Below are 15,652 nucleotides of genomic sequence, written 5' to 3' on the forward strand. Positions count from 1 at the left end.
GCACAGGATAGCCCTCCACAACAAAGACTTATCTGGCACAAGATGCCAATGGGGCAAAGGTCAAGAAACCCTGGTGTGGAGTGATTTTGTGTTATCAGACCTAATAGGTTCAAAGTAAAACTTCTCCTCAATTTTTCATTAGAAGAAGCACTTTCTGAATAACAATGTTCTTACTTGGAAAGCACAGCCATTCTCAAAGAGGTTTGCCTAGTGGTGGCATTGAGGTATTAATCTGTTTTCTTGTTTGCTCGGATTAGGTGTTATAGTAGCTTGAAATGATCATTTAGATTTTTGTTCTTTAAAAAAAACCCAACAGGTTTATTGATATAATTAATACACCGTATAGTTCACCCACTTAAAGTGTACAATTCAATGGCTTTTAGTTGTACATCCATCACCACAATCAATTTTAAAACATTTCACACCCCCAAAAGAAGCCTTTTAGCTGTTGTCCGCCATCCTCAGTTTCTCTCCCCACCCCTAGCCCTGGGCGACAAGGAATCCTCTATTTGCCTGTTCTGGACGTTACCTATAAATGGAATAATATAATATGTGGCCGTTTGTGACTGACTCTTTTCACTCAGCATAATGCTTTCAAGGTTCATCCATAGTGTCACATGGATCAGTACCTCATTACTTTTTGAGGCAGATTCGTGTTCCATTGTACAGATATCCCATATTTTATTTATCCATTCTTCAGGTGATGGTCTTTGGGTTGTTTCTACTTTTTGGCTATTGTGAATGGTGCTAGTATGAATATTCATATACAAGTTTTTGTGTGGACATATGTTTTCACTTCTCTTGGAGAAATACCTAGGAGTGGAATTGCTGGGTCATATGGCTCTATGTTTAACCATTTGAGCCAGGCTTTCTCCAAAGAGGCTGCCATTCCTACCAGCAGTGTTTGAGAGTTCCAATATCTCTACATCTTTGCTAGCACCTGCTATTATCTTTCTTTTTCATTTTAGCCATCCTAGTGGGTGTGAAGTAGTATCTCGTTGTAGCTTTGACTTGCGTTTCCTTAATGGCTAATGACGTTGAACATCTTTTCATGTGCTTATTGGCGTTAAGTTCAACTTATGTCAGAATCAGAGTTCGAGTCTTGAGCAGAAACCTACAGAGAACTGGCCTGCAGAAGTTCAGACTTGGGGCAAGGATCGAGAGCAGACTCAGTTATCAGAGACTGAAGTGGGTTATATCACTGTCCACAGGTATAGCCAAGAACTAGAAACTTAAATTAACAGCTGACTCCATGGAGCAGGATTCAGAATTAGATGTCAGGGGTCAGAAGTCAAGGAGTGTTTCCTGAGTTGGGGATGACTAAAGCTGGTGTTATTTAAGAGGTTATCCTTGGTCCATTCCCCTACTTGGGGGCAAGAAGTCCTGCAGGAGTGAGGCAGGACGAATATCCACATCTGGTGGCAGGCCTCGACAGAGCAAAAAGAGGACACCCGAGAGAGGCGCACGCACACCAGGAGGCAACATAAACTTCCACAGTGCTCAGCTGGGCCTCTATTTAAATTTACTTTGGGGGCGCCTGGCTGGCTCAGTCAGTTGAGCGTCCAGCTCTTGATTTCAGCTCAGATCATGATCTCATGGTTTGGATCGAGCCCCGTATTGGGCTCCATGCTGTTAGTGGAGCTTGGGATCTTCTGTCTCTCTGCCCCTCCCCTGTTCACACACACACACACACACACACACACACACACACACAGACACACACTCTCTCTCTTTCTCTCTCTCTCTCTCAAAATAAAGAAACAAACTCAAAAAATAAACTAAAATAAAATAAGAATAAACTAATAAATAAGCAAACAAATAAATAAATAAATAGAAATTTACTTTTACAGAGACTTCAATGAGAAACATCACCACCACAAAGTCAAGCTTGGCCGAGTCAAGAACCTTTTACTTCAGGAAGTAGAGTTGCGAGAAAAGAGAATTGAGCATTTGGAAAATGAAGTCAGAATCCTGCAGCACCAAGTGGAAAAGGTGGGCAGAAGCGAAGAGCTCCCCAAGTTGTCGCTGCTCAACCCATTCGGGAGAGCACGCTTGGGCTGCAATCCAGCCGGTGGCCCCTTTGCAGCCCAGGTTTTCACTTCTTTGCACCTTCTTTTGATGTGAGTCATCCTTTAAGACCTGCCAGAAAGGATGTAAGACTCTTGGGGATGCTGAACCGAATCAGACGCTGAAAATAGCCCGCACCTCCAACTCAGGAGCAGTGTCTGGTCTTCTCTGACATACCCTTCCGAACCACACTCAGTAACTCATTCCTACTCCACGTTGCCCTCATCATGCCTCGAACTCCTGTCGGTCTTAAATGGCAGTGAAAATATGTGGCCCCTATTCCTTTAGCAATCCTTGTGGGGTGTCTCCAAGCCTTTTTCTAAATATCCGTGGTTTCTTTATTCCTGTCCCGTTGCCCCTGTGACTTACTGGTAAGCGAGAAGACAATGAGGCAGATGGCACGGTATTGACTGCAGAACGGTCTTGAGATCATCAAACGACACAAATTCAAAATGGAGAGCGGCTGACGAGGCCAGTCATGCTTTCCCTTCTTGAGATTCCCTAGCCCATTTCAGAATTTTGAAAACTCTGTCCTCACTCCTAAAATACTCATAGCTATGCACGTGCCAAGGATTCCAGAAGAATTCATGCAACTTCAGTCATTCCACGGGCTGTTATGGGATGGTGAAGAATTCTAGACTACACACAGGAGACATTTTTGGATTATAACAGATGGGTCACCAATGTTGGATTCTTAATTAAAAAAAAATCCTCCTGATACTCTACACTATAGTGAGGGAGAAAAATAAGCTGGATTTTGCAGTATCCTTTTATCTGGGCGCTACATCGGCAAACTTTCAAAGACTCAGATCTAGGTTAGATTCACAACTAGGAAAGGTATGCAGAAGAAAGGAGCAATCCTGGCTCATGGGCCCACCAGAAATATTCTGCATTATCACTTTCTTGTACTGTCTGCCTTCCACTTCTAGTCTTACGTGACAGAAACAACCCCCCTCCTTTCAGCAGGCATCTTCTCTTTCTCCCTGACTGTACCGGGTTAAATAACGTCCTCCACAAAGTCGTGTCTATCCAGAACCTCAGAGTGGGATCTGATTTGGAAATAAGGTCTTTGCAGGTGGGATTTGTTAAGATGAGGTCATAGTGGATTCGAGTTGGCCCTAAATCAAGGCCCGAAATCCAGTATGTCTGATGGCCCTATGAGAAGAGCAGACACACATAGACACATGCAGGGGAAGATGGATGATGGATGCAGCTCCATCAGGGAGCACCAGGGAGGGCTTGCCAACACCAGAAACTGAGAGAGAGGCGTGGAGCCCCCAGAAGGAACTAACTCCCCCAACACCCCAATTTTAGACGTGTGGCCTCCAGGAATGTGAGAAAATCAGTTCCTCTTGTTTTAAGCCATCCAGTTTGTGGTTCTTTGCTACAGCAGTCCTGGAAACCTGACATATCTACCCAGAGAGTGGCAGGTCTCCAGGAAGTACACTGGAGGAGGCAAGTAAGCAGAGGCTAAGGAAGAGCAGTTGACCCTTTTCTCACTGCCCTTGAAGGGGGGCTGTGGACTCTGGCCTTAAACAGACTTGGATGCAAAATCTAGCCCTGCCACTTAATAGTTCTGTGACCTTGCACAAGCCTCTGGGTATCCTTTCCTCATCTGTAAAATGGCATTGCTAGTACCCATCTCACAAGGCTTTTTGTGCGGTTAAAATATGAAATGCCCGTACCTGACACATACAACTTTCCATAGATGTTACTTTCTTCTCTTTTGTGTGTAAGCTCTCCTAGAAACATGTTAACTGGTAGATGCACAGTTCACAAGAGAAATTGTTAATGGAGTAGGAAATACTTAGCCTAGAGAAGACTGATGTGAGATCTTCTAATGCCACAGTGGTACAAACCTGGAGGTCCTGACTTTACTTAGTTTAGCGTCTGTGGATCAGAGCCATGAGCATAAAAAAGCTGGGCTCCCTTTCCAAGCACCAAATGTCCAGAAAGTAGTGCCACTTTTTTGGGCTTTGTTCCTTCAGCCTTCTCTTTATAGGGTGAGCCAACTGAGTCTCCTGACTATTGTAAACGTCCAAACCAGAGTTCTCCAAATATTTTATCCTTTTATTAGAGACTGTGTCCTGATTTTCTGGCTACAAAAAAAAAAAAAAAAAAAAAAAAGGTATTTCCAAAGGGCAGGGTGTCAGTAGCCTTCTCCCTCCAGTTTCCTTTCTAATCCAGTTGTAACTGTGGAGTATTATCTGTGGGATGGCTTCTTCTCAATCCTTACCAAAATGTATTTAAATAAGAGTAGGCAAGATTACTGTTAGACATTGAAGGGTCCTGGATGCAGGACTTTAAAACCTGGAGTGGTTTGTTTCAGAACATAATGTAATATCCTTTCCTATAATTCTTAAATAATAGATGGAGTCTTTTCTGAATGATCTATATTAGTGTCTTTCTTAAAAGTAAGAAAGTTGCCCCTCTTAACTCCATGATTCTCACCTGCCAGCAGCTCAATATTCTTCTCCTACCCCAACTCACTCCCGCCATCAGCACGTGGGAACAAACACAGAAGGGTGAGGGCACTTAACACTGACAGTCATTAGTGACGTGAGGAGGGCAATTCTACACTTTTGAGCTTCTAGAGTCCTCCCCAACAGTGACATTTATTAATATCTACTGACTCTTTCAGTATAAGAAGCTTAGTATTGTTTTCACAAGACACCCTCCTTTCTCACTTTAGCTATAGCTTCACTAGCTGTTGCTTTCAGGGAAAATTGTTGGTAGAAAATGAAACATGGTGTTAAGATGGAAGTCTCTTCTGCATGATCACTATACGGATATTCTCAGTAGCCAGCTTACCTGCTTGATTTGCCAAGCCAACTGAGATCCTGACACTGGTTGCCAAGTGAGGGGACTAAATGCCCATCTTCTTGCCTTTGCCTTAAGAAGACTATCACCACAGTGCAGATGGAGATGTATTATATGAAAAAATGTCAAACTGGAGCTTCAGGGAATTCAGTTGTATTTGTTAGTGATTTGATACCTATGGTATTAGAATAAATATGAGAAGCTTGGGAACTTATTGAAGTTGAGGTCTCAGATATTTTTAAATGTTAACCCAGAAGAATGATTAATTACTCAAAAAAAATACATGACAAAAAAATAACCAAAATAAACAGAAGAACTCTCTAGCTGACAATGTCAGCAAACAGGTGAAAAACAGACCAGGGGGCAGGAGAGGAAAAGTCAACAGGGGAAATTTGCTGTCAACTTTGTAATTCTTTCTCCTGCTGTGGTAACAAGGGGCTTTATTATCTCTAGGAGAAGGCATTCCAGGACAAGATCATTGCTCAAAATGATATACTGCTCCTAGAGAAAAGGAACCTTCTGGAAAAACTCACAGAGAAAGAAGAATTAATCAAGAGCAATAAAGGGGTAACATCTTCAGTCCAGAACAAGTAGGTGCAGTCCTGACTGAGGAGCCAATGAACTCTATAAAGGTGTTCCTCCCTCCACAAAGAGATTGCTCCAGAGACTATCCCTTGAGTTTGCAGCCTATCCCATAACTGTTGCTCTGCTGTCTGCTGTTTCCAGTAGTTTATGCAAAAGTTGTGAAATTAAAGAGAAAAAGATCACGGAGGAGGCGGGTCGGCCATTTAAATTTTTTTTTTTTAATGTTTATTTATTTTTGAGACAGAGACAGAGCATGAACGGGGGAGGGTCAGAGAGAGAGGGAGACACAGAATCCGAAGCAGGCTCCAGGCTCTGAGCTGTCAGCACAGAGCCCGACGCGGGGCTCGAACTCACAGACCGCGAGATCATGACCTGAGCTGAAGTCGGATGCTTAACCGACTGAGCCACCCAGGCACCCCGGATTGGCCATTTAGATGGGCTCTCTCACATAGGCATTGCCTGACTGAGGGCCTAGCTATGCTTATTCTGGCCTGTCACTTTGTGTTTTGACACTCATTTGTATCATTTGATACCTATGGAATCAAGAGAGATCGAGAGAGGAACAGGCTCATACTAGTGACTTAAATTCATTAAACCCATAGGATACCCAATGTATTAACTTGTAATGAGAAGTATCCACAGCAAAGATAAATTCACATATTAGCCAGCCCAAGCCCTCTCTCCTCTATAGGAAACTTCAATTATAATCAAAGTTTTCTTGGAGCACAGAATTAGGGCAAAGAGAGTGGGTTGAACTTAACAGATAGTGTCACCAATAATAACTGTAATGAGGGCACCGGGGTGGCTCAGTCCTTAAGCATCTGACTTTGGCTCAGGGCATGATCTCACAGTTCATGAGTTTGAGTCCCACACTGGGTGAACTTGAGCCCTGCTGCGGGTAAAACACAAGCCCTGGGTAAGCCCCGCTTCCCTCCACCCCCCACCTCTCTCTCTGCCCCCTTGCTCACTTGTGCACTCTCTCTCTCTCAAAAACAAAACAAAACAAAACAAAACTATAATGATTAACATTTTTCAAGCACTCACTATGTGCTTGGCACTGTTCTAAACTCTCTCTCTCACCAATCCTCACACTAATCCCAGGAGGGAGACACTGGGATTAGACTTATTTCATGGGTGAGAAAGCTAAGGTCCAGAGAGGCTCAGGAACTCAGACAGCCTAGTCACTGACAGAGCAGTGTGTGAACCCCAGTAACTTGGCCCTAGAGCCCACAGCACCACAGTCTGTGGGGAGATCTGTTCAGCAGATTGGAACTCTCCTTTCTGCTGTTGGGGGCACCTGCTTCTCTGGGCAGACCTGGAGAGTCTCTGATTATCTTTTACTATCTATGTCTCCCCTTTTATGTACTCTAAATAATCCATGGCCCTTCTCAATCTACATCATTGATTTTGACATTCCCAATGCAACTGACTTGTTAGCTGTGCCTTAATATTAATGATATTTCCATATTGTCCTCCTGAAGGCACACTCTGGCCATCTGGATTGGATTTGTATGTTTTCCTTAGAGTAAGTTTCTTCTACAGGATGCTGTTTTCTTTTACAGATGAGAAAAACTGAGGCTCAGATTTGGTTTTTGTCAAGGGTCACACAGCAAGCAAATGGTAGAACCAGAACTCAAACACAAAACACAAAAAAAATCTCTGATCAAAACTATGTTTTGATCATGTGTCCCAAATAAACCATGGTCCTGGAAAATGAGCCTGGTATAGTGATTATACCAGGGCTTATATAACTTCTATAACTCGGGCTTAGAAGTCTGAAAGATCTGGATTGCATCTCAGCTCTCCGATTTTCTGGTTTTATGTTGCTTTTCTCTGAGCTTCAGTTTCCTCATATGTAAGATAGGCTCCATAACGACATCAATTTCATGGAGTTGTAAGGATGAATAAAATGAGCCAATACAGGGGCGCCTAGGTGGCTCAGTCGGTTAAGCGTCTGACTTCGGCTCAGGTCATGATCTCATGGTTCGTGGTTTCAAGCCCCACTTCGGGCTCTGTGCTGACAACTCAGAGCCTGGAGCCTGCTTCTGATTCTGTGTCTCCCTCTCTCTGCCCTTCCCCTGCTCATACTCTGTCTCTCTCTCTCTCTCTCTCTCTCTCTCTCAAAAATAAATTAAAAAAAAAACATAAAAAATTTTAAAATAAAAAAAAATGAGCCAATATATGAACATTTTTAAGTGTCTACTCTGTGGGTAGGTTATAGTGCCTAAGCACATGATAAGTACTTGGTAAATGGTTGCTGCTGCTGCTACCACTACTGCAGCTGTTACTACTACTACTACTACCACTACTACCACCACTACTGCTGCTACTGCTACTACTACCACTACTACTGCTACTGTTATTAGTGCTACTGCTACTACTACTGCTGCTACTATTACTATTCCTGTTGCTGCTGCTACTACAAAAGTAGAGGATGACTGTATGAGATCAGAACCAGATGCAGTCTGTGTAGCTACAATATTTGAAGGGATGCAGAGTCTCTTGTTTCAGTCCCACCCCTGAATAGGATCGTATCCTTTGTTAAGTTTCTCTGTTGCATACGGCATGTCTCTGTTCTCAATTTGTATTTAATGACTAGGTATAGGCCAGAAGCTTATTAATTTCGACTTCATCTTGGAACATGGTAGGAATTATTCTGCCAAAGTTGGTTCCAAAATCTGGGCAGTGGGCTAAGACCCAGAGCTAGTGGGAAGTGAGGACACCGTTTTGAGTTTTTAGTAATTAATAAATACTATGCATTATTATTATTTATAATAATACTATATTATTAGTTAGAAAGTAATAAATTGGTAAAAATACAGAAATTTTTAGTTATTCCTCTGATTTATCCCATTCTTAGAGTACTTCTCCTGGACAAAGAAAATAAGCATTTGCAGGAAACCAGTCTCTGGCTCAAACACCAGGTTGGCTTCTTAGAGAGTATCATAAGGAGCATCCAGATTCGCAGAGAAGAGGTAAGCTGGGTGCTGCTGTGAGGGCCTTCATATGAATCCTGGTTGCTAAAACTATTGTGTTCTCTCTTCCCTTCATCTTCCTGTAGCTGTAGGCTGTACTTGGCCTCATGGTGGACTATGGCAAAGAGGCCCATGGGCTGCACCAGGGCAGCACACCCTGAGACTACTCTTGGCCAGCTTTGCTCTTCTTTGGGTCAGCTTTTATTAAATACTCTCATCCTATGTGATCCCAAAGCAATTTGTGCATGCTTCATAGCTTCTTCCTTAACACTGTATCATCATTGCCTATTTTGCTTCTCTATCTCATCCACTTAGCAGTGAGACCCTGGAGGGCAAGGATTGTATCTCGTATGTCATTGTATCTATAGGCAGGTGCTCCATAAACATTTCAGAGTGAATAAATATTAAATATTTTCACAGATATGCCTCATTCTCAACAACCCTGTTTGCCATGGATTGTTTTAGCCCTGTCTGAGAAATGAGCAAATGTGAGACTCCTAGTGGTAAATGAAGCTAGTCTCGTCTGGCAAGGAGTCAAGCCTAAGGAGAACATCAGAGTCAGAGAAAGAAAGAGAGTCAGAGTCCGAGAAATTATGTTACAAAAATCCAAACAGACAAGTGGCCAAGTCCAGGCAGATGTGGCAAAGAGTATAAGTTCAGAGAAGGTCCAGAGTCTAGCTGGTGAATGTGTCAGCAAGAGGGACTTCAAGGAGCAGAGTTGCATTCTGAATCCAGGAGAGAGGCTGCTTTCTTTCTCCCCTGGCTTATATCACCTCCTAGATGTTTCATCCCAGGATACTTTGTGTAGCTCCTGCCTGTTGGGTACTATTGCTATGGGCATAAGACCCACATCTGGTTTGCTCTAGGAAAGGTGATTATTTCCAAGCTATATGAGTTGTCTTGTAGATTTTTTTTCAAAAGCAGAACTTCCAGAGGCGCTTCCAGATTTCAGCTCAGGTCACGATCCCAGGGTTGTGGGATTGAGCCCCGTGTCAGGCACTGCATTGAGTGTGGAGCTTGCTTAAGATTCTCTCTCTCTCCCTCTGCCCCCTCCCCTGCTCACGCTGTTTCTCTCTCTCTCTCAAATAAAACAGGACAAAAAAAAACTATTTTTTTTAATAAAGGAGAACTTCCAGATTATATGGCTTAATTTCCAGTAGTTTATGTTTTTGCTTGAGCTACAACTATGCTCAACTGTCTAGACATTCATGGGTGCCTGGCTGGCTCAATCAGAAGGGCATGTGACTGTTGATCTCAGGGTCGTGAGTTTGAGCCCCACGTTGGGTATAGAGATTACTTAAATTACATCAATTCCAGGAACTATGCTATGTCCTAGGAATATGAAGATAGACCCTGTTTCCAGAGGTCTTTAGTCTAGTAGAGAAGGGCAGAGACATACATGAATAAGCACTATAGTATTATATAGGTGGTGAGTTGGAGCCTTAATGGAGTATATACTAGAACAATAGCTTTGATATCCACAATAGTATCCTCAAACAAAATAAATGTGAAATGAGTCAGGATTACACTACATCGAGCTCAATGTTTCACATGTGACAAAAGTACCAACTTATAGCATCTTCATATCTGTTAAACAACCCCAAAATTGTTTTTAAATTTAGAATCTTAAGGATCTTCCAATTCAGCCCCCTCATTTTATACAGGAGGGAGAGAAAACTCAACGAGGTTAAATGATATGCCTGAGTCACACAGCAACTGCTGACATTTCTCATATCTCTTGATTCTCGGTAATTGAGTATCATGCTAAAAACAGACCAGCATATAGATCCTGAGATCAGATATATCCTAGATCTCTTCCTTCCTTGCAATACCTCAGAAGCTAAAGTGGTGAGAACTTGACCTTTGGTGAGTGCTTACTATGTGCCTGTTATTGCACTAAGCATTTTATGTATATTATCTCATTTAATCTACAACGTAGATTCCCATTTTCACAGCTGAGGAAAACTGAGCTCTAGAGAGGTGAAGTGACATCATTGCCCAGGGCACATAACTAAGAAGTAGAAGAGCACGGACTGAAAACAACTCTCTTCGGTACTTTGTTCTTTGTTCTTAGCTGCTATCTCATTATACCCTAAGTCTACTGTTTCCCTTTCAAGGGTATTGGGGTAACTAGGGACCTAGCCTTGTAAGAGACCATATTGCTTCCTGCATTGTAATTCCATCTTTCTTCTCTTCTGGATTATAAGTATACTCCATGAGAGCAGGATCTATGTCCATCATGTTACCCTCTGCATCCCAAGCACTTAGCACTTGAGTTACAGCAACAACTTAATGCAGTCTTTCCTCCTAATCTGTCCTGCCCATGCCTCTAGACTAATCTTCATGAAGCACTACCTGCTTTCATAGTACTTCATCTCATAGAGTTTCAGAGACTTCCTTTGTCTATAAGACAAAGTTCATTCCTTCAGCAAATATTTATTAGACATATATAGGCATTATAATCCAATATAGAATATGGGCCTCATTCTGTTCCCTATATGGTCTAGATATGATGATGTATGAGATACAGTGTCTGCCCTCACAGAACTCAGCCCTAGTGAGAGTGACACCAGATAGCTGGCAACTACCATACGTTGTGGCAAGTTCTATAATAGCAGTAGGCCCAGAATGCTGTGAAAGCAGAAAGAGCGATATCTAAACCTCTCTGGGGTACTTAGGGAAGGCTTCCAGAGTTGTTGATGTCTAAGCCAGGAGAACTGAAGCCACGTAGGAAATACCTTTCTGACATCAAACAAGCCTGATCAAATGAAACCAATCTATTTATGGTTTCCCCCAAAGCTCTGAGGTTTCCTCCCTCTGGATCTTGTATTTCCCTTACTTGGAAAGACACATCCTACTTTCCTTCTTCCATCTTCCTGGCTTTTGTGTTTTGAAGTCCTACTGTTCCATTAATCTATAGCCAAAGTATATTTACAAAATACACTCTGAGCATATGACTCAAAACGATGCAATGGCTTCCCACAGTCTTCACAATAAAACCCAAATTTTCCAGTGCAGTGTTTGTATCCTCCATGACCTTGCCTCTGTCATTCTTATCCATCTCATCGCATCTCATCCCTGGTTGGTTCCTCTCTCCACTCTGGGCTCCACATTGTCTGTGTCCCTGAATTCTATGGCATCAGCTTCAGGCTCTTCCAGGAAATCCCTCTCCCTCCACTGCCTTCTCCCACGCCTTTCTTCCCTCAGATTTTCTCTTGGCTTGTTCCAACTGTCTCTCAGAATGCAACCTAAATAGCTTCTTTTCCATAGAGCTTTTTCTGAATCTTCCCCTCCCAAAATCTTATCCTCCCCTCCCAAAATCTGGCTTTGTGCCCTTGATAGGTTTTCTCATTGCACCTTATGTGCCAAATCCCAGCTTAGCATTTTACTAGCTGTGTGAAAAAGGGAAACCTTGTTCACCTTCTAGTTCCCTCATCTGGGAAATGAAGGAATGACACTCAAAGGTGACTGTTCCACATAAAAATCTGCATATGAATATTTATAGCAGCATTATTCATAATAGCCAAGAGGTATAAACAAGCCAAATGTCCATCAACTGATGAATGGACACATAAAATGTGGTATATCCACACAACAGAATATCATTCAGCCATAAAAAGGAATGGCGTATTGATCCATCTTATAACACAGATGAGCTTTAAAGATATTATGTGAAATGAAAACAGCTGGTCACCAGAATAGGCAAATCTATAAACATAGAAGTAGACGAGTAGTTGCCTAGGGCTGAGGCATTGAGGGATAAGGGGGTATAGTTAAAGGGTATTAGGTTTATATTGGGAGCGATGAAAATGTTCTAAAATTGATTGTAATCATGGTTGTACAACCCTGTGAATATACTAAAAACAATTGAATTATGTATTTTAAATGAGTGAATTATATAGTGTGTGAATTATATCTTCATAAAGCTATTGTAAGAATGAATGAATGAATGAATTTCAGAGATGGCAACTGGGGATAAAGTAGGATAATTAGAATAATGTACATAAATTACCCAATATAATAGTTGGCAAATAGATGGCCTTCAATAAATATAGCTTCTTTCTCCCAGTACACATACATTCACCTGCTTCAAAATATATTGAATATTTACTGAGTTCCTCCCATTGTTAGGTATGTTCACGTTAATTTTCACAACCCTGGAAGATTAGGTATTGTTATTCTCTCATTTTAGATGTAGGAAACAAAACTCAGAGAGGTGACAAGACATTTCAGAGTCTAATTAGTAGAGCCAGAATTCAAGCCTGGTCCTCTCAGTCTAGTAAAATTTCTTTTCTTTTTTTTAACATTTATTCTTTTTTTTTTTTTTTTTTTTTGAGAGACAGAGAGAGACAGAGCATGAGTAGGGGAGGGGCAGAGAGAGAGGGAGACACAGAATCCAAAGCCGGCTCCAGGCTCTGAGCTGTCAGCACAGAGCCCTACACGGGGCTCGAACTCACAGACTGTGAGATCATGACCTGAGCTGAAGTTGGACACTTAACTGACTGAGCCACCCAGGAGCCCCTAGTAAAATTTCTAATGCATTATAAATTTCTCTGAATGCTAGTTTTTTCCTCCTTATAAAAGCTTCTCATTTATTTCAACACAACTAAGAATTTCTTACAGGAACTAGTTGGCGTGCATCAAAGGTTAAACAGAGGTCCAAGTTTAGGGGAATCAATAAGCCTCCATAACTGTATGTAAAATTTGGTCTGTGTTGATTGGTTCCTGTGAGAAAGGGTATTTGGTTTGTTTGTTTTTAATTTTTTTTAATGTTTATTTATTTTTGAGAGAGACAGAGACAGAATACGAGTGGGTTAGGGGCAGAGAGAGAGGGAGACACAGAATCCGAAGCAGATTCCAGGCTCTGAGCTGTCAGAACAGAGCCCAACACGGGGCTCGAACTCACGAGCTGTGAGATCATGACCTGAGCTGAAGTCGGATGCCCAACCGACCAAGCCACCCAGACGCCCCAAGGGTATTTGGTTTTTAAAGTCATAGGATTTACCAAAACATAGATACTTTTTATCCATGATTTAAAGGGACATAAAATGTTTACCAGAGTATTAATTAAAAACTTACCTGAAAGTAGAATGGACTGATTATATCAGCCAATATAAAGTAATTCATGTATAAAAAATAGATATAAAAAGCTGGCTTACAATGAAAGCGCTAATACAAAAGTATAAGATTTATAATTGCCAAATATTCTTCAGGTATTTAGGGATTACATTTTCTTCAGTTTTTTCGAGATGTAATTGACATATAACATTCATTGTGTAAGTTAAAAGTATCCGGCATAATGATTTGATATATGTATACAATGCAAAATGATTATCGAATTAAGATTAGTTAACATCTATCACCTCACATAGTTTTTTTCCCTTGTGATGAGAACTTTTATAAGATCTACTCTTTCAGCAACTTTCAAATATACAGTACACTATTGTTGACTATAGTCTTCATGTTGTACATTACATCCCCAGAATTGATCTCATAACTGGAAGTTTGTACATTTTGACCATCTTCACCTAATTCCTCCAACCACTACACCCCCACCTCTGGCAACCACAAATCTGATCTCTGCTTCTAGGAATTTGGTTTTTGGTTTTTTTTTAGATTGTACATATATGTAAGATCATGAAGTATTTGTCTTTCTCTAATTAACTTATTTTACTTAGCATAATGCTCTCAAGGTCCATCCATGTCTTTGCAATTGGCAAGATTTCCTTCTTTTTTCATGGTTGAATAACATTCCGTGTGTGTGTGTGTGTGTGTGTGTGTGTGTGTGTGTGTGTGTGTGTCACATTTGCTTTACCCATTTATCTGTCCATGGTGTTGTAAATAATACTGCTACAAACCTGGGGAGGGTGAAGATATCTTCAGACAGTGATTTCATTTTCTCCAGCTATCCAGAAGTAGAATTGCTGGATCATATGGTATTTCTATTTTTAATTTTTTGAGGAAACCCCATAGTGTTTTCCATAGTGGCTGCACCAATGTACATGCCTGCCAACTATGCACAACTATCCTTTTCTCCACAACCTCACCAGCATTTGTTTTCTCTTGTCTTTTTTATGATGGCCATCCTAACAGGTATGTAGTGAGGGGATTAAATCTTTAACCAAAAATGTATATAAAGTATAAGTTTTAGGATAGTATGGCCAATGGCTTATTATTATAATTTTAAATATTCATCCTTTCTTTTCTTTTAGGGGACAAAAATTAGTAACATCCCTGAATTTGAAGTATTTTATAAAATCTTGCCCCTTCCAAACTCCAGGTTAGTAAAGCCAAGACAATCCACTGCATGCTTGAGACTCATGTCTGCCTAACTCATCCTGAGTTGCTTGTTGTCTTGAAGAAACATAGCATTTGGGGGTAATTTGGTTTTATATTTAGTATTTGAATCCTTTTCCAATTCCTTTTCTCTTTCCACTTTTTCACTCCTACACCTGACAGAATCTTGACTTAAGGTAGAAAGTAATCATAAACATAAGTTTACGCTAAATGTTATTTGGTTTCCTTTGTGCTTGACAGTTGTAAAAACTGAAATCCTATTGATGCCTTATCCCCATACCCCCAAAGTGCTACCAGGACATCCTGTTTTCACAAAGTTCTCACATATGGCCATTCTTAGTTTTTCAGGAACAGGTTTGGTAGAGTCAGATGGAAGTCTTCAAGGGATTGAAGAAAATAAGTCAGAAGAAGCAATGCCAAACCCCAAGTCCTCCAAGTCTCTTTCATGTTCACAGAATTCTAAAGCTGGATATGTAAATGTGCCTTTTCTTAAAGAGACACATTGCATCGTAGAAGAAGACCAGAAGTCAGAACTATAAAATCATTGGTGGCTAAACTAGGCTGATCAAAGCTGCTAACTTAAAGCTTGGGCATGAAGGTGGAACATGACGTGGAGAACAGTTACCACAGATCCTCATGGGACATCAACCAGGAGCCTTCAGAATTGCTGATAAATTCATTAAACCAGTTGTAAAAATGGATTTCTCAAGTTTGCTTGATATCCTCAAATATCCTTGTATTGATCAATAATAGTGATTAGTTCAATAGTTTAATTAGGTTTCTGTTTAGCAGAGCATACATAGGCTAATTCAGCACTTTTTTACTATTATGGGTATTATTCATTTTTTAAAAGTTAAAAACAATGTAATTATATTAACGCAAATACTTTAAAAAGAAAAAGATATCTC

At 41.0% G+C, this 15,652-nt stretch overlaps 1 protein-coding gene across 6 annotated transcripts in view; it reads left to right on the forward strand.

The window, feature by feature from the left end:
* The window catches only part of CCDC30 (coiled-coil domain containing 30), a 130,974-nt gene extending 115,529 nt beyond the window's left edge, over positions 1-15,445 (forward strand). For all 6 annotated transcript variants that reach the window (XM_043574613.1, XM_043574612.1, XM_043574614.1 and 3 more), the window contains 5 exons: positions 1,851-1,992; positions 5,341-5,477; positions 8,333-8,447; positions 14,660-14,727; positions 15,085-15,445. In XM_043574613.1, the coding sequence (XP_043430548.1) occupies positions 1,851-1,992; positions 5,341-5,477; positions 8,333-8,447; positions 14,660-14,727; positions 15,085-15,283 (661 nt within the window). In that variant the 3' untranslated portion in view covers positions 15,284-15,445. The remainder of the gene's footprint in view (positions 1-1,850; positions 1,993-5,340; positions 5,478-8,332; positions 8,448-14,659; positions 14,728-15,084) is intronic.
* The last annotated feature ends 207 nt before the right edge of the window (positions 15,446-15,652 follow it).

Source organism: Prionailurus bengalensis, chromosome C1 (genome assembly GCF_016509475.1).
Source record: "Prionailurus bengalensis isolate Pbe53 chromosome C1, Fcat_Pben_1.1_paternal_pri, whole genome shotgun sequence".
In the NCBI taxonomy this organism is placed as follows: Eukaryota; Metazoa; Chordata; class Mammalia; order Carnivora; family Felidae; genus Prionailurus; species Prionailurus bengalensis.